The 23797-nt window shown below is 33.2% G+C and overlaps 1 protein-coding gene across 2 annotated transcripts in view; it reads left to right on the forward strand.

The window, feature by feature from the left end:
- The window catches only part of LOC102729343 (sodium channel protein type 3 subunit alpha), a 112020-nt gene that overhangs the window by 68178 nt on the left and 20045 nt on the right, over nucleotides 1–23797 (forward strand). For both annotated transcript variants that reach the window (XM_081814277.1, XM_081814276.1), the window contains 5 exons: nucleotides 1489–1727; nucleotides 8800–8973; nucleotides 9927–10283; nucleotides 11975–12445; nucleotides 22811–22931. In XM_081814277.1, the coding sequence (XP_081670403.1) occupies nucleotides 1489–1727; nucleotides 8800–8973; nucleotides 9927–10283; nucleotides 11975–12445; nucleotides 22811–22931 (1362 nt within the window). The remainder of the gene's footprint in view (nucleotides 1–1488; nucleotides 1728–8799; nucleotides 8974–9926; nucleotides 10284–11974; nucleotides 12446–22810; nucleotides 22932–23797) is intronic.

Genomic DNA, 23797 nt, shown 5'->3' on the forward strand with positions numbered 1-23797 from the left:
TTCTCATAAAATTACCAAAGTCAATTACCCAAGATCAGAACTGTCTAAGTAGATGATATATAAAATACAGTATTATCACACTGGTTACAAAAACTAATACTGTTCCTTTTCTTTTTAACTCCTTATCTTGTCTGCAGAGTGATTATTTCCCCCCTCCATGTTATGTCAGTGAGTTTTTATCATTATCTTACATTATCCCTAAACAATTAGAATATACACTTCCCTTCTTAAGTCTTGGTATGTAAAAGTACAAGGAAACATCTCTTTCAAGCTTTAGTCTGTTCTCCAGGCAGGGAGGCGGTGATGTGGTTGGGGGAGGCATGTGAATGAACTGAACAAATGAAAACCTGTGTTCAACACTGACCCTAAGAAAAGATCTCTTCTCCATCTTCCACACAAACAGAAACCATTACATTACTCCAAAGGAGAGCTTACACAAATGCTTGCTGATTTTGACCCATGGGAACAGACAGCAACTAATACTCCCCTATTCATTCATTAAATAATTCTCCACTTAATGAAGTTTGGAGGGATATTACATTAGTTCTGTAATTTTGTAAGTCTTTTACATAAGTAGATTTAACATGCGTAACATGTGTTCTTTAGAATATATCAGATATATTTTGTATCTTGTCCTGTTGGCGTGTATGATACCTGAACAGTCACATAATAACTACAACAGGTTTCACCCATTAAAATTACTAGCAACTTTGAAAAATATTTTATGTTAAAATTCTGAAAGATATGAGTAAATATGAATAACATAAGTAGATATGGGTTTGAATCTATACCAAAAAGGACATACTACATTCTCATTGTGTGCAAGATTAATGCTAATGTGGAGACATCAGAAGACAGAATTGGTCGCACACATTAATAAGGATCATAGCTTTAGACAGTGTTCTTAAATAGATACTTTCAAAAGAAATAATAAGTGTTTGATACATTTAATATTTCTGTAAAGCTTATTTAAAAATTGTTTGGCTCATTCGGTTAAGCATCTGCTTTCAGCTCAGGTCATGATCTCAGGATCCTGGGATCTGGCCCAGCATCCAGCTCCCTGCTCAGCAGGGAGTCTGCTTCTCCCTCTCTCCGCTCATGCTCTCTCTGTCTCTCTCAAACAAATAAATAAAATCTAAAAAAATAAGTAAGATAAAATAAAAATTGTTTTGATAAAAAGAATATTGCAATATAATCAATAATTACCTAGTTATTAGGTAATAAAGTTAGTTAATTTGAAGCAAAATATTAAATGAAGGTGTTTATTTTCTACATTTAATTAAAGGAGAAAGATGTTTATATGTAATTTTTAATGAATATTTTGTGAAAATATTTAATGGGATTGTCTTCTCAAGTTTGTTAAGCTAAGTAATATGAACTTCCATCCCCAGGTAGAAGCATTGATTGTATAAAATAATGTATAATCTATAGCAACAATAATTCATTTTTATTGTTATTTACTACTCTCCCTTTTTATTATTCCCCTAGAACTTGAAGAATCTAGACAGAAATGTCCACCATGCTGGTACAGATTTGCCAATGTGTTTTTGATCTGGGACTGCTGTGATGCATGGTTAAAAGTAAAGCATCTTGTGAATTTAATTGTTATGGATCCATTTGTTGATCTTGCCATCACTATCTGCATTGTCTTAAATACCCTCTTTATGGCCATGGAGCACTACCCAATGACTGGCCAATTCAGTAGTGTACTGACTGTAGGAAACTTGGTAAGTTCATTTGAAGTCTACTTATTTCCTTTGGTAGGGGCGGGAGATATAGACCAAAGAAAAAATCCATTTGTGCTGTGTAGGCAATAAGATCTAAAATTCAACTGGTATGAATGCTGATTGCTCAGACCAATGTCCTTACTAATTGACCATGGTGTCTTACCAGTTGTAGGCTCATTAAAATTTTTACTGTCGTTCTTGCTGAAATATAGGTCCAGAAAAACCATAATATCTAATTCTGGTTCCACAAAAATACAGTTTTAATATACACAGCCTCTGAAGAAATCATGTCGATTAAAGGAAATACATAAAGATTTATTTCTGTATAAAAGAGAACATAGTTGCTTCAAATTGAATTACCTAATAAAATGCTTCAGTAGTATTCACACAAGAGAAGAAATAGTTGGTGAAATGGCATTTGTAAAATTTAGCCATACTTTTGGTTCAAATTATTTGAGCAGACATCTGTGTATGTGTATGCTGACATGTACATTTCCTCCTTTATATGAGAAAATTGAAATGTATAAACAAGTAAAAAAAGGATTAATCAAGAGAGCTTCCTTTTTGGCACAAGACGGAAACAAACTCAAACTAGCTTAAGGGGAAAATAAAAAAACATTGACTCCTAGAATGGAAAGAAAAAGATGAACTACCAAACCATATAAAGGGTAATTTTGCAGTTGGGCTTCAGGAAATGCTTTAACCAAGAGCTTGGATGTAGGCCAAATGTTCACTTCATCTTTTGTCTCTGGGTCAGGAAACATGCTCAGCCATAGCTCACTGGTTTTACATCTTGTAACCTCTACATTGGAAAAAAACTGTATCTCTTTTTCAGTTCTAGTTCAAAGACTCACGATAGGACTCTTGTTTGGCATAGCTTAAGTCAGATGCTCACCTCTGGTTTAATCAGAGGCAGAAGGTGGAGCCATGTGAAAACATGACAGACCTGAGGAATCAAACAGGTGGAGGAGCAATTCCTAACAGAAGTTGAAAAGGGAATACTTGGCAGACAATTACATAAATGTCTACCCCATAAGTAACCTCAACTTTACTCCATTATTTGACTTAGTAGAACACCTACCAGATTCTTGAGATTTTCTTCATCTTTGGCACCTATAAATGGATTTTTTTTTTTAATGATTGTTCCTTGATCTTTCCAATCACTCCTTCTTTTCTGGACTTCTTATGTCTACTAAGGCTATGTTTTCCACTCAATGTTTCTATGTACTCAACAACTATAGGAATTATCTACTCTTGTGGTATAAGCTGTGCCCTGGTCCTATATTTCCAACTGTCACAGAACGTCAAGGATAACTTTAAACATAATATGTGACAGCTGAAAGATCATCTTTCTCACAGCTTATTGAAATTCCTAACTATCTCAGTTCAGTCTTATGTTACTTCTAGTAGTAGCCTCCCAGCTTCAAAGAGTCTTCCAACTTCAAAAATAGAAATCTAATAGCCATTTTTACTTACTTTTCCTTTATTTTTATATATATAAGCTGATAAGAAGATCCATTATTTCATCTTTCAAGGTACCTCTTTTTTAATCTTATAACTATGATTAAAATATTTTTAACACTCTGCACTCAGTATGTTTGCACTTTGGTAAAGTATCTATCATCCGTATTTATGGTTCAACAGTCTTACCTGATTTTCAAGACTCCCCATCTGATCCTATCCTTCCTATACGATCTTATTGTCCATAATCAGCCACTATTGGCCCATCAGAACAGCCATGTCACCGTACCACACAAACAGCACATGTTTATACAATTACATATGGGAAAATATTTCACTGTTTTCTACATTCACATCTAGAGTGTTCTGACTCAAATCACTTCATCTCAATTCTTCATATTCTTCAAGGTTATGTCCCATTTTTCCTTTGTATTTCCTATAGTGATTACATGGTTGTAGTTCATTAAATAACCAACTGGTTGTTTCCTACCCAAACGGGCTGTTTGAAGTAGCATGTTTTCATGAAAGAATATGGGCTTTGGAGTTGGGTGGAACTGGGTTTGGCCTCGTTGCCAATGCTTACTAATAATGTAGCATCTGGACAAGTCTGATAAAAAATCTGAGTCCTTGTTTTCTATTTTAACACGAATATAATGATACCCATCTCCCAGAGTTGTTGTGAAGGCCGAATGAGGAAATATGAAAACAATACTGAGCCTGGCATCTAGCATGTGCTCAATAAACAATTTCCTTCCTCTAATCTATGCTATTAACCTTTCTCTGAAATACTGATGGAAAATAGTTCTGCTCTAGCTCCTGTATTTTTCCCAAGATACTGAACAGTCGGGGAAGTTGAAGAGTTGGGAAGAAATTTTGGAAATTTGCCAGAGTGAAGCAGGAAATTCAGGTTTTATAGAATTCCAATGTTGAAGCACTAGAGTTTGGAAGCACAGGATAAGAGAGGTTGGATTATAGGATGATCAAATGGAAAAGCACTAGACTAAAGCACCAAATCTGGGTTCAAGTCCAAAAGTCCATGCTAAATAACTGGGTGCTCTTGAAAAAGCCATTTAAATATTTAGGTCTGTTTTCTAATGAGTAGAATGTATTAAACTAGATGATTTTTAATGTCCCTTCCAGTTCCAAAATTCTGTAACTTAATGTGTAGCAATGGAGATAATGAGGTACAGAAGTAGGGTGGAAGACTGATGACTGACAGATTGTGGTAAAACCATTGGTAAGCTGAGGTTAGCAATGGGAATACAAGGCTCATCAAGATAGAGAGTGCACATGATAGGAAACAGACCTGAGTTAACTATTTCTAACCATAAGAGTAGGAAAATGTGTACACTATTTCTATTAGTGAGAGCTCCTGTTAATAATAATATCATACGTATAAGGTATTTCATAGTTTCCCATATATCTTATTTTATACCCATAATAAGCTTTATAATATTTATGTATAGAAAATTATATATGTTTATATGTAAATAATATGTAAAAAAATCAATATATAGAGAGACAGATAGACATAGAGAGAGACAAAGAGAAAAAGAAAAAGAGAGGAAGAGGAAGAGGGAGAGAATATATTTCTTATATCATGGGTACTTAGCTGACTTTGGACTATACTATACACCATGGATGGTTGCATTGCATATTTTGTGGAGTTTATAGTTTGCTCATTTAAATAAATTTAGTTTCTATGGAGTAGTTATTACTATTCAAATGATTACATAATACCTTATAAAGAGGACATGTAGGTTTGGGTTGAATTGTTAACAAAGGAACATCCTGTAAAAGACTTCTGGAACTTTCAGGTTTACTTAGATCAATGTGCCCCATTTGTATCCTGTTTCTGGAGCACATAAAAATTACATCATTTCTCTACTAATTGGATTGACTGATCAAATTTGAGTATCAGAAGACCTCAAATATCTGTTGAGTTTCTCTGAGATGCTCTTTTTTGTTTTTGTTTTAACCATTATAAAACCCATGCACCCACCTTAGAGATTTCATAAGCAAGAAATCTCCCATCAATCATAGTAGGTTAGACAACCTCTCTATCATACAAACATTCCCAACTAACTGGTAACTCTTTCTTCAGGGAATACAGATAGAGGTTTGTAGCTCCTACACTGATTACTTTTCTTACCATAACTCTCATTGTAACCAGTGATTAAGAGTCCATGATATCCCCTTATTCTGCTGGACCCTGAAGGGAATTCAGAATATGGTACCTGTACTAAGGATCTTATAGTTCATTTGCAAATAAAAGCCTAAAGAAACACAATTAGGGAAATTATTTCAATTAAATGGTGTGGTATAGGGTTTGAATTTAAAATCTCAGGAAAGGGACATGATAACTCTTTGAAGGAAAAAAAATAACTCTTGTTTATTGACGGATAAAACACTTAGGAGCTGAATCCTAAAATTCACCTGGAGGGATCTTGCATCAATGAAAGAGTGCTACCTATCCATCTAACTCCTTTCCTACTATCATATAAAGCTATCTTGTCTCCAAACTAACAATTTATAATGAGGGTCTTGTGTAATAATTGTGTGTACACCAACTGCTAAATAAAATTTGGTAGGCAATACAATGTTGACAGAAATCCAAGAATTTTAGATGCAGACCTTATGAGTCATCTCAATGAATATCCTCATTTGACAGATGAGAGAAAAGAACACCACAAATGTTAAATTATTTCCCATGATTTTTCTTTAAGTGTATTTCAATTTCACCTTCCCCACCCAATCAACAACAACAACAAAAAATATTTAAAGATGTGTATCCAAAAGGCATGGGAATAATAAAACTAAAACCATTAAAACAAGAAGCTAATAATAATACAGCAAAAGTAGACTACAGTTACATCAAATTCACTACAAAAAAAAAAATAGAACATCATCAATCTGGGCAAGTAGAGGTTCTGTAGAGCAAACTGACCAATATTCAGCCTTTAGAATGAACATTTCTCCTTTTAATGTCCATCAACAGAACTTTCCTAAGTAAACACTCAATAGGAAAACCTTCCCATTCCTGAAATAAGACCTTATTCCTCAACATTTGATCATCCTAAGTGTTGTGCCCCCCAAAACAACTCAAAATGCTCCAAATTTCTTTATTCTTCGTCCAGACTCCCAGGCTGATTCTCATCTCCATCCTTAGCACTTACACTTTTGCTATTTATCACGTGTCATCATGTACAATCGGTTAGGAACTTTTCACTGAACTTATCTCCTCACTAAAGAAGCTGGCTTAGGAAGCCTATAAATTCATTGTCCATAAGAAATTTATCAGCCTAAATGAACTAGGTTTATGCAGTCTCAGGTTTGTATATCTTAATTACTACTATATTTTGAAATACCAGCAAAATGTCTTCCATTTAGGTGTTCAGCAGTTTTTTCCTAAATGAATGAGTAGCTACAGAAGCATATAACCCAAAGTTTCAAAAGACAAAAAACTTCTTCAAGAAAACAAGATAGAATTAGGCTAAGTCCAAACAATAAACATTTGATATGTTTTTTATTGTCTTGAATCTTAAAAATTCTTTGTGTTATAGAAAACTCAAAGGCAGCTGAATGTATGTTTAGAAACCACACATTAGCACTTTTTATAAACCATACATGGGATTTACATAATCTGATACAAATCCAGAGGTTGCCAGTTCTTTTTGTTCTTAGAATTTTTGATGGAATTTAAAAATCATGTAAACAAAGGCATTAAATCAGTATGCTGGACTGACTTTTGCTAGAGTGAGAAGGAATTTTTAAAAACTTGCAATCACTGACATTGCAGTTTAAACTAGACTAAAATGTACCAAAAAACAATACCAATGATTTTTAGGACCTAAACTGAAAATATTTAAAGATATGAATAAATATAATTTTAAATGCAAATTATAATTAAAATATTATTTTAAAAAAGGAGTTTCATGTTGGGATTACATTTTAGATGAAAGAATGTACATTTAAGGCATAGGTTTTTATAATGCAGGAGATCTGGTCATTTCAGAAGAGCTGAAAAGATCATCCTATGATATTTCTGTAGAAAGGAATATTTATAGAGATTTACCTGGATAGTTTCTACCTTGGTTTAATTCAGGTTGCTAATTCAAGCAGCTGCTTCTGAGGCTTAGAATAAGAAATAAAATTTCTTTAAATCAGAATTTATTTTAAATTCACCAGGGAAAAATAATCCTATGGTGAGTCATTCTATAAAATAAAAAAGAAATAATTTTCAGTGTGTATTCCACCATATATCCAGATTTTCATGCACTAGGATTACTTGAAAAACATTTTATTTCCACTTGAGTGAATGAATGATGAACTGAAGTTAAGCTATTTTTTCTGGGATGGGTATTTCCCTAAGGTCTTCCTATATTTATGAAAATAATATGTTACTGCATTTATTTCTTTTTTAAGTTTATGTATTTGAGAGAGAGAGAGAGAGAGCGTGCGTGGGGGAAGGGGTAGAGGGAGAGAAATCCTCAAGCCGACTCCCTGCTGAGCTAGGAGCCGGAAGCGGGGGGGTTCTGCCTCTCCCAGGACCCTGAGATCATGACGTGAGCTGTCGGGTGCTTAACTGACTGAACCACCCAGACGCCCCTATGTTAGCTGCATTTATACATTTTTAAGAGTAGATAATGATTTCTTTTAATTAACATGATATTTTAGGAAATTTAAATAACTTTGATACCATTATTTTGACAGAGTTCCTTCAAGGTAAAGGCTGATTTACCTTGTAAATGGTAAGCTTGACTTTATAGTTATAAAATGCAGCTTTTACTTATGGTTAATTAGGATATTTGCCTTAAAAAATTTTTTGCAAGAGTAATTTCATAACTCTTCATGCCCCTGGGTCTCTTAGCCTGTGGTTCTGAGTTAAAAAACAAATTTTGAATTTGTTTCATTTTATTTCTATTGTCAAACACATTCATCCAACCATTCAAATAATTTATTAATTTTAATTATGGGTGTATGCATACTGAGAATGTTCTCCTGCTGCTTTCAATTAAATCTGCAGCTTCTTGCTCTATCAATCCATTAACCTTAATTCTGAGGCATGCATCCAGAGAATATTATCATAAAACATTTGTGGCAAACTCACTCTTATTTCAGGAATATTTACAAAATTACAGAAATAAGATGGTGTCCCTTTAAAAACCCACAAAGATCAAGAATAAAATATGGTTTTTACCAAATTTAAAATAAATTTAGAGTAACTTCAATTAACATGTAGATTCATTCCTAATGCAATAATACTTAAAACCAAAATTCACTGTGATTATGGGAGAAGGCTGGTGTACCAAAAAGGGGAGTAATTCAGTGGTTACTACTCACTATGAGATTTATTTTTTTTTATTTTATTTATTTATGTGAATGAGGAAATGTTTTAAAATCAGATTTTCTTGGAATATCAAGCAGATTTGTTAAATAAAACAAATCCATTTAAAATACTCTCCTGGAAAAAAATGTTAAACTTATATCAGTTTGTCACATTTCTCCATTTTAAATGTTAAATGTTTTTACTCAGGACTATTTAATATTCTTTACAGATTCTTGCAGTGTCAAAAGTTTTTCAGTGTTTGTGATCTCTATTTTACTTTAGGTCTTCACTGGGATCTTCACAGCAGAAATGGTTCTCAAGATCATTGCCATGGATCCATATTATTATTTCCAAGAAGGCTGGAATATATTTGATGGAATTATTGTCAGCCTTAGTTTGATGGAGCTTGGCCTGGCAAATGTGGAGGGATTGTCTGTACTGAGATCATTCAGACTGGTATCTACTTAGATTATGTTTATATTCTATCAGTGGCATAAAATTTATTTCGAAAATGAATCAATGTGTATCTTACATTTACTATTAATATTTTAAATCTACACCAATACACATGATACTCTTAAGAAGATATATAAACATTCTCTTTAAAGCTAAGTGTGACTATTTTCTAAGAATGATAAAGATGGTTGAAACACTTCACAATGATTAGCTATCTAGGGCATATTTAAAAACACACATGTGCCTCAGATTAGGTTTTAAATTCACTCAAAAATTTTTTTGCTTCAACTCTATAAAGAAATGCAAATAACAATTTTAGGCCTCAATTAACCTTAGCTTTTTTCAATCTTACTTATATTAGTGGGAACTACTTTAAAGGAAGATGTAGGGAAATACTTGATACCATTAGCATTTTAAACAATGGTCTAACAAACTTTTTTAAATTTGGCAAAAAAATTTATTTAAAAATATATAAAATTTTATTGGAAATTAAGTAAAATGTATATTTTTTCAAATTGAAAGGAAGCCTTTATGTACATTATTTTTATCAAATTGTTATTTTAGTTTTATTTTATATATATTAAAATATGTAAGTCATACTTTTAATATTTTTTACTCTAAAATATAGTCTGAGGGTGACATTAGTTTGCTAAAATCAATTCAATTTAAATGTCTCTAATCAAAATATTAATTTGTTTTCAGGGATATATCTATTGATGAATCAGGAATGTTTTATTTATCCTGACCTATTTTATTTTTATTTTTGCATTTAATGATTTGATTTATAATTTGTGTATTATTAACTATTTTTTTATTTGAATTTTAGTATGGTTTGAGATTTTATATCCCTCAGAGGTAGGTCTACATTATGGTATAATAATAAAACAATGTCTAACCAACTTCCAAAATTATACTGTGATTACTACTGAAAGTATCTTTTCACTTAATTACAGCTTCGAGTTTTCAAGTTGGCAAAATCCTGGCCCACACTGAATATGCTGATAAAGATCATTGGCAATTCTGTGGGGGCTTTAGGTAACCTCACCTTGGTGTTGGCCATCATTGTCTTCATTTTTGCTGTGGTCGGCATGCAGCTATTTGGTAAGAGCTACAAAGAATGTGTCTGCAAGATCTCCAGTGACTGCCAACTCCCACGCTGGCACATGAATGACTTCTTCCACTCCTTCCTGATTGTGTTCCGCGTGCTGTGTGGAGAGTGGATAGAGACCATGTGGGACTGTATGGAGGTCGCTGGCCAAACCATGTGCCTTATTGTTTTCATGTTGGTCATGGTCATTGGAAACCTTGTGGTACGTATATATTACAAATGCTCATAATTAAGAACAAGATCAGACAGTAGGTAGGAAGGTTGCCTGATGCAATGAATAGCTCTGGTTTTATCATCAATAACGCAGACTTAAATCCCAGCACTAGCACTCTGAGCTTGGGCAAGTTACTTAACTTCTCTGAGTCTGAAGTTTCCCAACCATGAAAGTTGAATAACAAAGCTGAAATCTTATGGTTGGTGTGAGGATTAACTAAAGTGTATCTGTGAAAGTTTGGGAGCAAAAATATTAGTTTTTCTTTGTTTTTTGAGGAAATGTTTTTATGAAGAGTAATTTTATCCCCATATTACCGTTATGGCCTGAATTATTTTTTATCCTATTATTACTTGGAGAAGAAAATGATCTCCAGTAAATCTAAAAATATAACTGTCTATTCTATATTGAAATTGCTCTTTACACATTCGTAGTTCATGTTGGCTTACTCAGAAGCATAAGCTTCATTTTACCAAATTTTGAAGATCAATTTCAATAAATTTTAGGGTACTATATTGTAGCTATGTATTGTAATTATTCAAATGACTTGGAAGGGGACAAAATATATCCTTCTCTGAATTTGCTTTTTAAAAGAAAATAAATTATTGCAGTTTAAGTTATTCACATGTATAGACACTGACCAGATTTAAGAAGCTTACTTTTAGTTCTGACTTAAAAGCACTAATGTATAAGCACAATTTGTATATTTATGTGTTTTAATGCTTACGTTTCTCAATTATGTGTGTACGTAGTGGTCTTCCTGCCATCAAACTTAACCTTTCCTTTGAGGTACATTTCAAGTAAGACTGATTTAAAGAATGTTTGTGGGATAACTGTAGACATGTATTTTTTCAGAATAGTGAATTAGGAAGCTCTAGATTCTGACCAAAATCTGATACAGAAATAAGGAAACAAACTAGGGCTCTTGCTTTGATGGGAAATGTGTTAACCTTACATAATTTGCTTTTAGAAATTTCGGCTGTTATAAATTTGTGGCCACTGGACAAAGGAATTTATGTTAAAAGTATACTGGTTTGGGCGCCTGGTGGCTCAGTTGGTTAAGCGACTGCCTTCGGCTCAGGTCATGATCCTGGAGTCCCTGGATCGAGTCCCGCATCGGGCTCCCTGCTTGGCAGGGAGCCTGCTTCTCCCTCTGACCCTCCCCTCTCTCATGTGCTCTCTCTCTCTCATTCTCTCTGTCTCAAATAAATAAATAAAATCTTTAAAAAAAAAAAAAGTATACTGTTTTAACACATTATCGCCAGGCTATCAAATAAATAAATTCATTATTTATACACATGAAGTTAGACAATTCTCTAGACAAACTGATAACATGAACTAAAATGACTAGAATTTTTTTTCTCATTGGCCAAAACCATCAAAATGGGATTTTTGTCTCTTCACTGGCAACCCTGAGTAGACAATTTAAGTCTTAGAAGTTCTGGTTTCCTGTTGTCCTTCTTGGTATGAAAGAACAGGCACTTGTTTTATCATATTGCCCTTACAGCAGGTAGAAGGTGTCAGGTCCTTTAAATAGTGTGTGATTAAGACACATGTCTGAAATACAGTAAGCATTCAAGAAGCATTTGTTGAATTAATTTTAGCAAAGATCTATGAGTACCCTGTTTATTATTTTATGTATACTTCATATTAATATAGCAAATTTTCTTTTTTTCGTTTAGGTTCTGAACCTCTTTCTGGCCTTACTGTTGAGCTCATTTAGCTCAGACAATCTTGCTGCTACAGATGATGATAATGAAATGAACAATCTCCAGATTGCAGTAGGAAGGATGCAAAAGGGAATTGATTATGTGAAAAATAAGATACGGGAGTGTTTCAGAAAAACCTTTTTTAGAAAGCCAAAAGTTATAGAGATCCATGAAGGCAACAAAATAGACAGCTGCATATCCAATAATACTGGAATAGAAATAAGCAAAGAACTTAATTATCTTAAAGATGGGAATGGAACCACCAGTGGTGTAGGTACCGGAAGCAGTGTTGAAAAATATGTAATCGATGAAAATGATTATATGTCATTCATAAACAACCCCAGCCTCACTGTAACAGTGCCAATTGCTGTTGGAGAGTCTGACTTTGAAAACTTAAATACTGAAGAGTTTAGCAGTGAGTCAGAACTAGAAGAAAGCAAAGAGGTAAGAATGCTTTTAAAGTTTTTGTTGCATTTCCTATGATAACCATCCATTATGGTTATTTAGTATTTTTATTGTGTTTATATGCATTATTAAAAAGTATATTGAAAGTCATATATACATGGCAGTGTTGGAAAATTATGAGGTATTTTTTATTGGGAAATCCATTCATAGAAATTCCAACTTTCCAAAGGAAATCATCATTCTGAATAATTTGTATATTCATCTTCTTGATAGTTTGAAAATCTGGCTAAAAATGTGGCCTGCCAAAAAATAAACCATATTTAATACATTCTATTCTATACACTGCATTATGCTCTTTAGACATATCAACGAACCATATTTTATTGATCGTTGTGAAAGTGTCCTCTCTTTACTGTCTATGTTAGGTTTTGCTCTGATTTTTTAATGTGAAACTTTTATGTAGTTTTTGTTCACCTCCGAAGTTTTACTGACTATGATAGAGTGTTATTCATTTATGAAAGTGTTACACATATTTGGAATGTGCAAGTAGCACTGATTACATTTTGCCCAGTCAAGGATGAGCAAATCCACAGTGTTCCAGATTAACTTGAAAATGCTAAAACCTACTTAGAAAAGCTCCACTTGAGGATTACAGATAAGAGGTAAAAGTTGAAAAGCTGCTCTTACTTATATTACTAGTTGTTCAAAATAAAACAAAGAAGAAATGGAATTGCTCTTACTGTATGATTAGAATTCACAGAATCCCATAATAGCAGCTTAATATATTAATTCTGCAATTCTGCATTATGAACAGGATTAAAATTTTTTACTATTACTTATTTTTGGACTTCTAATATACCAGTGGGAAGTAAGTCTAGCACAGAGTTATGAAAGTTTAGCTTGAGGGTATGATATTAGCACCACAGGAATCAGACCGATGATGTCTGATTTTGTGAGCATATTTTTAAAATTTCTCTTTTTAAGAATGGTATCCATAGAATTTGTATAAGTAATAAGTAGTTGACAATGTCAAAACTCATAGCTCTTGATCCTTTCTGGCATTTCAGTGCTGCTGAGATATAACAGTAAATTTGAAATATTTTTTAAAGGTAAAATCATACACAAAATGAGATAGAATATTCTTGGAATTCCACTCAAAGTCCACTTAGTGAGCTCAAATCTAGTTTATATATTGCTCACTCTGATAAAATAAAAATTCAATCTAATTTTATTTTTCATCAACTAATATAGATTTATTTAAGAAAAAAACATCAACTAATTAATGAGCAATTATTGAGCAGTTTTTGTGAACTCAGTACTCTGCTGGATACTAAGAGTAAGAAAGAGTTAAAGGAGAGCTCTATAATATAACTCCCTTTGGGAAATCTCACCATCTTTGAGGAAGCTGACACTAATTCTAAAAAATCATTAAAGACCTATTAAAAAGTTTTATCCTGCCAGACTGAATATAAAAATTATAGGTATTAAGAACAGCAAGAACACAGACAGTTGCTAAATGGAAGAGATAAAATTAAAACAGGCCTCCAAGTTTGGGTCAAATGAATGATCAAAAAGTCAAAGCAAAACCCTACTGAAGGAAAGCCACAGTTGAGAATGAGCTTGGTATCAAGGTGCAGCAGTAGAACAATCAGCATGAATAAAGTACTGGTTGAGAAGACAGTGGAAAATTTGTTTGGGTGAGTCAGGTATTTTCAGATTGTAAAGTCTCTGAAGTAAGTAGAAAAATTTAGAATGGCCTGCATAGTCAATACAGAGCTATTTATTCTGAAGCAGGGGAAAGCCAAAAAGGAAGTGATGTTTTAGGAAAGTTTATTTGATATCAATGAGTAAAACAGTTTAGAGTGAGGGATGAAGGGGTTTATCTTGAGGAATGTGGTAGCAATCATTTGACAGCAATGAGGTGATGAAATTCTGGGCTAAGGTAATATGTATGGGCACTGAGACCTTCTGGCAATTTGACAAACTAGTGAAGACTAGGAAATTGGAAAAACGGTAAGTCCACTCTCTGAAATGGCCTTTTTAGGAAGGTTACTAGGTTTAAGTGGGAAAAGGGAAGAATTCAATTGGAATATACTGAATTAGAAGTGACAGTGTTGGGGGTGCGAGGCTGGGTGAGAAATCAGGGTTTAAAAACAGATTGGATAATTATCTGATTTCTTGAAAATAGAGGAGCTTACCAAAGAAGTAATTATAAAGAGAAAATAAGGGAGGATTAGGAACAAGACTAGCCTGGGATCAAGAAGAGGTAGAAAAACCAAAGAGGTACAGAAATTTTGTTGCATTAATATCATAGGTTTTATCACATTGGATTTATGGAAATTAAATATCTTAATTACTTTCTACCAAAAAGTTGGTTTCCAGAATATTTCAAAAACTCTATAATGCCTACAGATATTTCAAATGACTGCTTAGAAAAATACCACCTCATTGTCATGCCTTTTTAATGGCTAGAAAATCATAAATTTGGTATACGGAGACACAATGTCTAGAAAACATTTTATCATCTGAACAAAAATTCCTTTTTGGGTGACTCTTTCTATAACCATTCTATCCTCTTCCAAGCTAAATTTTGGATTCATGGAATCCAAGTATAGAGTGTAATGAAATTGTTTAAAATGTATAGATATATTAGTGTGAAAATTTATCAAACTAAATATAAAATTAAATACTTTTATAAAGCTAGGATAAAATTTCAAATTACTTCACATGGCAGAAATGAATTCAACAATAAATTTTATATGGATGATTTTTAAAATTAGTACCAAAAAAAAAAAAACCCTGAAAAAGTTAACAGGGCAATTCTCATATATGCTCACACAAAGATAAAAAGTACAATGTTTTTAAAAATAAAAAGCAAAAAATCAGCATATTCTAACATTATACAGTAGGCTTAGATAAATTCCAGGAAAGGTCAGTTTTAACCTGAAATTTCTGAAAACTGCTGGCACTGAACATAGGTCATGTTTCAGATGCATATTTATGTTGGTTGGGTTATTCTTTTTTAATAACTATTGCACACACACGTATACACACAAATGAAAAATAACATAGCCATAAAGTAACATTTTGGTTCATGCTTCTTAGTTTTTTGACCGTAAGTAGAAAAAGAACATTGAGCTATATTTTGAGGCGCAAGAATATCCTTTATTTTTGCTGACAAAGTAAAAATCATACAAACTAAACCAACAGTGATACATTTCTCACTAAAAAATTAATAATAATAAGTAATTTAAAAAACTTGCCATACATTCTGCTTTAAGAAGAGGCAGTAAGTTAATCATTAACTTAGATGGTATTTGAAAACTCTAGTCACTCTACTCCTTACATTCATTTTCATAATACTATATAACTAGCTGTAGTGCAATTGGGGAGAAATGACCCCTAAAAGTTGTTCGAGATAAAGTATGAACTGCTGTTATTATTTTTATAATATATGTATTTTATGGATCGCTAACATAAACAGGCTGGTATGAAAACAAATACAAAGCTTTGCATGAAAAAATGTAAGAGAATTAAAGGTATGAATTGCAAAATAGTGATCTTTTTATCTTGGGAAAACTTGGAATTATACAAATCTTGTGACAAGATATAAAGTAGAATTTTGTTTTTATATTTTTAAAGTTCACGTTATCATGATTTCTTCGAATATTTATAGAACTATGAATTTTTACAGTTTAGTTTTTTAAAAGGTTTCATTGTCTTCCTAGGTGAGGATATGGAATAAATGTTCTTAAGAATCGTATCTGAAGTTGAATTCCAAAGCACAACCTAGCAATATCATACTGTGACCTTCACTGCTTACCGTTCTTACTTCTCACAGGGGTAAAATCAAGCTGGAGCCATCAAGAGTGCAGCTCTGGTGTTTTTTAACCAGCCAGAGGCTCGTGCCACCACTTTTACCCAGGTTACCCAAGCAAGTTGTACATGTACAATCACTTTCGAAGTGAATTTTGACTGGCCTGCATGCTACTCAGCTGTTCCTTCCCCTGCCATGGCAAGGAAGTGCTGGATGTGCCCAGCCGCTCTCTGCTGAATTGTGTGACACATCATAGCATGGTCAGGCGAGATGGGCAGTCCCACATCATATTTGATTCTGCTAATGAGTTTTCCAGTTTAGTCTTTTAAACTCTGAAAAGCAATAATTGCATGCTCTATAGGATTTATATCTATTTTGAAACATGATAGGAATGTTTAAAGTTCAATATAGTCAAGAATTTAAGAGAGCATGCATTTTTTTTATTTCTCTGCTTTTATTTCATTAAAATGAGACCACAACTTTTTGTTGTTGTTGATTCAGCCCTTATAAGTAAATTGTATTACCAAAATGAGCCTCATGGGATTTTTTTTGATAGTGCCATTTTCAGATCATTATATTCAGATTCATGAATATAATTTTCAACCCATATAATTCATTTGCTCCAGACGGAAATGTGTGCTTTCATGGTGTTTTTTTTTTTTTGAAAGGCTCTATAAAAAATAAAAGCAGGGTGATCATAAGTTTTTGGATATGAAGGGCCATAGTCTGTATGTATTTGGGCACCACATATCTTGGATTTTCATGTAGTTTAGGAAAGTTTTTAAGCCGTTATGTCTGTAAAACCTTAAGTGTTCACTGCAAAGTAATCAAAAGAAGGAAAGCATCATGATATGGGATAGTTCACTGCATCCCGATCATTAAGTAATTGGTCCAGTGTACCCACTTTCTTAAAAATTTCCCTAATCTACATTAATCTTCCCCAAATTTTCTACCAAAAACTGAGCAGGTAAAAAAGAGACATAGAAAATGTCCTGTTTTTTAGTATTAATTACAGCTTTATGAGGAGTAAAGGGCATCTCCCAAGATTACTATAGGTTTGTGGATTAACTAAGCCTTTAGTCTATTCTCTTGACTCAACCTTCTCTTGTTGATATCAGTGCTTACTGGAATCTCAGCCAGAGTGGGGGTTCTGGGAGGGAAATTACAAAGGTAGAAGAAAGTTCCTGAGTATTGGCAATTTCAATGCTTTTGGTGAAAAAGAATATCTAACTAGAGTCTGGGGTTGTCTCTAGGTTTAATTCATACCTACTCTCTTCTTCCTTAGGGATAACTGAGAATTAGCTGGAGAATGCAACAAATTCAGAGATAAAATTATTAATGAAATGTAGAAAAAAATATATAGGTCCCTGATTTATGCAATTTTTACTTAGCACTTACTTTTAGTTTGGGGCTGTAAACCAACATTGGCCAGTGAAAAAAATCTAATTTATTCTTTCTTCACAAGCAGAACAGAATTAAATGGTACCGGAAAATTATCTTCTACATCATGTTTGTAACAGTATTCTCTCCTTTTCAAAGCCTTCATGGAAACTGAAAATAGATACTTGATTAAAATCCCAAGCATGTGCCCTTCTGGAAAAGGCACTATGTTCTTTTTTCAGAATCTGGAGAGCAATGGAAGTACCTCTGGGCTTTCTCTGTCTTGCTCTCAGGGTCTTCCAAACACACTCTCTGTGAAACTGAACGTGAGGCAACTCTTCCAGAGGCACAGATGAGTATGTGAATGCCATTTTAAACCCATCTTGACCTTCGGAGAACTGTTTTGGTGCTTTCATGTACTTCTGTTGAAATAAAACCTAATTAAGGCTAGTTTAGATGGAAATTTTATCTTCTCAAGATAAACCAGCTTTTTCTTTTGGCTTCTTGATGCCCTTTTACCTTCCTCTTCAACTACCACACAATTATTTGCACTTTCAAAAATCATGTTGTTATTAAGGCCATTTTAAAATTAAAGAAGCACCAGGGCTGTTGCACATTTAAAATATGTTGAGGCAAAACCACATACAGGTGGTTTATACTTTGAACCATTCAATAAGTGGTCTAGAAAAGAGAGCTATTGGTTTTAATCTTGTTCTTCCTGCCTTGGACAAGCAGCCCAATGGCCTCCTGGTGTGTCTACCTGTTCTTTAAGTGAAATATCATAAGTCAAGATATGGATATGCATATCCAAAAGATCAGACTAAGGCCCTGATAGTATGTGTGACCAAAAGATTTTCCTCTTCTACTTGTAAAACAAAACTCAGAAGTTGTGAGAGAAATGGCTAGATTTTAAAGGCAATCTGTAATGGCTGAATCTTTTATTTTTGCCTCTTGAATCATACAGCAGTTTGTGAGAGTCAAACATTTGATAGCTGATTGAAAATAAATGAAATGTAAGCGCATTTCAGTGGAAGTAGGCCAGTTGCTAACATTCTCTTCTATCTCTGAAAGTTAAATTTCATTATTTAATTGGATAAAAATCAAGAGCAATATTCGTCACAAAGGGGAATTTCTATGTAAGTTCATGTTATTAGAGGGGAAAATGGTCTCATGGCCTTTATGGGTGCTGATTCTGTCATTTCTTATGAATGGTATTTGCAGTTGATCTTCTCAAAAACTTCATATTCAGGTACCATGTCTTTGAGAACATGGTTCTTGGATAAGCGTGCGGCTTCCACAGTATTGCGCCAGGCTTCTGCTATAGCCAGGCATGTTTTCTGTGGCTGAATTAGGCCTGGAGAATGTTGCATCTTAAAACCTGCTTTCCAGTGTGCATTTGTAGAGCATAAGCCATCATCCCTCTGTAGACTCAGTACTTTCTACAAGGGATGGAAGAATCAAACCTTAAGTGCCACAGGATATTGGAGGGGTAAGGAGAAAACAGTACAAGAACACAAGTCTGACCTTGTACTATACGGTTTTATATGGAAGCTTTCTATAGTTATGCCTATATAACTAATTATATTTTTCTAACTACTTCTGAACAAGTGTTAATTTAGTTATTTAGTATAGTATTGAGTTCCTTAATACGGAAAATTTCATTTCAGGTTTCTTTGCTTTTTTTTTTTTGTACCATTGTAGTATCACAGCTATGGCAATATAAAGAAAGTAAGTTATTCTTTGTATTTATCGTCAGTCACTTGCTTTTAAATCAGTTACATGCTTTTAATAAATTTGGAAGTCATTTTGGTATGGCTATGATAAGATGTATCACAAATTATACTCTACCAGAGTATGACTGCCAAACAATTGAAATTAATTAGGAAATGTTTAGATTACATAGATGGTATTATATCAACACATAGGATTTTAAATGCTTAAGTAGTTTTTAGGGCAGAAATTAATTATTTAAAAAGACAGTAGTAAAATTCTTTACATATTCGAGGACTTAAGCTTATCAAGCAGTATATCATAATTGGTAAATTGTTGTACATTAATAAGAACACACTCTAAGCTTTACTTTATAAAAATGTAAATAAATTCACAACTTTTGAAATTTTATGTGGTTGACACAAGATTTTTGTAACTTCATAGAATAAAATATATGTACTTTCTTATGACAAAAAAAAAATGTGCCCTATGAAGGTTACAACATGAATGAGCCTGATTCCCCAACTATCTTCTAAGCTTTGGTGCATGAGGGTCTAAAAGACTCTGAACATTCCTTAAGAAGCTTTCCAGAGTATAAGTTTAAAAAGCTTATCCCTATTATCAGAAAAACTCCTGAATAACAGCGAAGCAGTTCTCCATGTAAAATGGGTTCTGATCATTTGAAAGAGCAGAATACGTGTGGAGTTTTGGCAGGGGGTTGGGGGTGTCTGTTTTAACAACACATGTTATGCCTCATAATAACATGCAGATAGAGGCAAACAAACTCACTACTGACCCTCTACTTTACAATCTTTACAATATATAAATGCATAACCTCCATAGCTATTTAGAAAATTGAAAGTATTTATATCCAAACATGTTAACCACATTCACAAAAATATTTATATCTAAAGACAATACTAATAACAAAAACACATCCAGAGGTCAGTACTTGGTAAAGAGTAGATTCAGTTGTCATTCAGATTAGTGGCTACTATTACTTGTGCCATTTGGGTTTGTTTTAAGTATTTGTATTTAAATATAAGACACCTGTAGACTATATGGCAGACAACTATAATGCAAAAAATTGAACATTTCACATTATATTAACAGTGGTAAAATGAGAACAGTATGTTTTCTAGAGTTTTCAAATGGAAAAGTATACATTTATTTGTGTGTATATACACATATACTGATTACTTTCTTCCCCCCTATTTCTTTATTGAATGTCTCCCAATATTTTAGAAAAACATTTTGGAAATACCATGTGTTTTTAATCGCTAAAATATTATTAACTAAATAATCCCTATTCATTAAAAATGTATTTTCTAATACAACTAAATAAACTTCTGTCAAGGCCATTATTGAATTACACAACAAAGTAGAGAGATGAAATTATCTAAACATTATAATTCTCTCTATAAAAGTAATTCAAAAATGCAATCAATCATTTATTGGCTCTCTATAAATTTGATATAACTAGTGTCTATTCTGTGCTTGGGTCTTTTGGTATTTGTATGTGTGTGTGTATTTTTGGTATATATGTTTATGTACATAAATATATAATTTATACCTATGTATAATTTTATGTACATATATAATTTATAAATATTCATGAGAATATCTGATCAAACAAAACAAGTATAATGGCCTAACATTCTATAAAATTTAGCATGGAGAAATCATGCAAGAAAGAAAGGCTTCATGGAGGAGGTGGACCGTGACTAGGCTCAGAAGAAATTATCCAACTTGGTTTGACCAACAGGAAGAAGAAAACATGAAACTTTTTATAACTAATCTCAAAATAATTTGGTTTCTTACTGGATTTACTTATGCAGTGGATATTATTGCTTCCATAGTGTTCAACCCATCAACCACCAGTGAAATTGGAAAGGAAGAGTTAATTGCTGAGTTCAAACAGCTATTCAGTTTTTTCTTCATTATATCAAAAGCTGTCACAGTTCTATCCAGTGGTAGCTTTCCTTAAAAGAATAAAGATATTCTGATTATAAGAAGCAGAAAAATCCTGGGGGAAGAAAATATGTCTTGGCCTTTCTCACCTCTCCAAAAAGTAGAGGAATTTAATGGTAAAAACTCTTGCACTATAATGATCCTAAGAACCATCAGCCAAAAATGATGGCCTAGCTTCTCTCGTTAGCATACTCCAGACTAGGAGGTATTTTATTATAGAATTATATTTTGACTTAGAGTATTTTTCCATAATATATTTAATTTTCATAATATATTTAGTTGGACATGATTAACCTCACCTTCAAAGTAACATCACAGAAAATATCATCTGGATAGTACTTTCAACTAGTTCACATTATAAAATATTGAACTACATTTGCATATGATTTCAGTAAATCAGGAATCTTGAGCCAAATTTCCTCCAATATGAGCAATGTTTAGGGAGTCATTTGGGGATTTTTCAGTAAAACATTAACTCTTTCAGAAGGCTAGGGCAGAGTGACCCCTACCACTTAGCTACTAAAGTTAAGGGGGCTTAGAAACCATTACCATGTCCATGTGCTGTTTTTTCATCCTAAAAGCTTTACATTGGTCAGGCTGTGTTGTACGTCATGTCTTTGCAACCATTTTCATAAAATACTGCAAATCCATAATGTCTTCCCAAGTGATTTCAAAGTACTTATATATTTATTCTTGTAACTTTAAGGTGGCTCTTCCTAACCATGTGACATGTCACAACGATTTATTTAAAGGAAAAATCCACAGCCTGATAACTATGTTGAATTCAGAATGTGCTCCTAATAAAAGTCTATACAGATTCTGCCCAATGCCATATACGAAGAAATTTCCATTTCATTTAGAATTCTTTGGCAAGTATTGAATTCATTTAAGCAGTTCAAAAAGAGAGACAGAGAGAGAGATCCATCATTTTTCTGCTAGTAAAGTAAGAAGATTATGTAAGCCAGAGGAAAAATATAGCTCAAAGTTGAAATATAATGACTGTGACTAATGTTAATGTGCTGTTCTTCCTTTCTAAAATTACAGAAACATGGACAGTAGTTAGAAACAACTGGTAATGGTCTTTGCTCTGAAAAATTCCATCGTAAGAAGTGGAAATTACAATTTAATTTGATGCATTTTAATATAATCAGTAGTGAATGTCAGCATACCAAACTTTTATCAAACTATTTTTGATATGGCCTGAGAATTAATTTTTAAACTATTTCATATGGCATCCATATATAAATAGAGATCATAAAACAAATTAACCAGTACAATTCATCCTTTCCAAATCACCCACATTGAATGCTAACCTTTTTCTGTCTGAATCAGGTCAGTAGTTATTACATTGTTTTAAATATTAGGACTTTAATTATGTTAAATTATTAGTACATAATTTATCAGCAATGTTAATAGAGTCAAGTGTGATCACTATCATTTTTTCACACAATGACAAAGAGTTTCCAAATTTGCTGAATAAAAGGGGAGAAAAAAAATCACAATTTGCAATGGGGTTTTGTTTCTAGAAATTAAATGCAACCAGCTCATCTGAAGGAAGCACAGTTGATGTTGCTCCACCCCGAGAAGGTGAACAAGCTGAAATTGAACCTGAGGAAGACCTTAAACCGGAAGCTTGCTTTACTGAAGGTAAACAAGCTCTAATATGATTAAAATGCAATCTCCCCTCTTTTCTTACAGCGACTGAAAATACCTCACTTGAGGGAACTATTTCAAAGAAATGGTAAAGGCATGTTTATCTTTGTTTTTCTCTTTTCTTCTGAAAAGTTAATTTATCTATATTTCCAGATTATATTATAGCAGTGACTGTGCCTGGACAATTAAGATGATCTGACATGTCTTTTTTGTTGTTGTTTTCTTTATCCTCCAGAGTGTGGAGAAGCTAACCCTATGAGATAAATGGCATTCTGGAATGTCATCTCATTGATACAGACTGCAATCCCTTCAGACCTCATTGGCAGTGTTGTGATTTGATTTATAGATGCTGCAGTAATTACACCCCATCCCTCACAGTTTCAAATGTGGTTAATTTGTGCTGTGATCAGAGCTGTTTGGGGATGCAGATGTACTGTAGAGCCTTGACAGGCAAACAGTAGTTGTTCTCACAGCGATCAGTACAGTCTCTTGCACACAAATCAATAAAGATTTGCTGATTCAATGTGATTGGATTTAATCCAATGAGTAGTAGCTCAGAGTTAGAGCAAAGAATGGATGGAAATGAGAAATAATATGAAAACTAGGAGGGGGAGGACAAAGGAACAGCGATACTGACTAACAAGATGAGTCATAGGTGTAACTAAGAAAAGCACTGAGGCTGAAAATAAATTAGCTTGGGAAAACTGACAGTGGCTGATACCTAGGAAGACAGGGGCCTTTTCTGTGCATGAAAAGAAGGAAGTGAAAAATTCAGGATCACATCAAAAAATTAATAAACAATTTGAACATGCAGCTTTTCCCCAAACCTGAGAGGTGTTCTTAGACCCTATTTACACCAA

Source organism: Leptonychotes weddellii, chromosome 3 (assembly GCF_054177405.1).
Source record: "Leptonychotes weddellii isolate Sample4059 chromosome 3, ASM5417740v2, whole genome shotgun sequence".
NCBI lineage: Eukaryota > Metazoa > Chordata > Mammalia > Carnivora > Phocidae > Leptonychotes > Leptonychotes weddellii.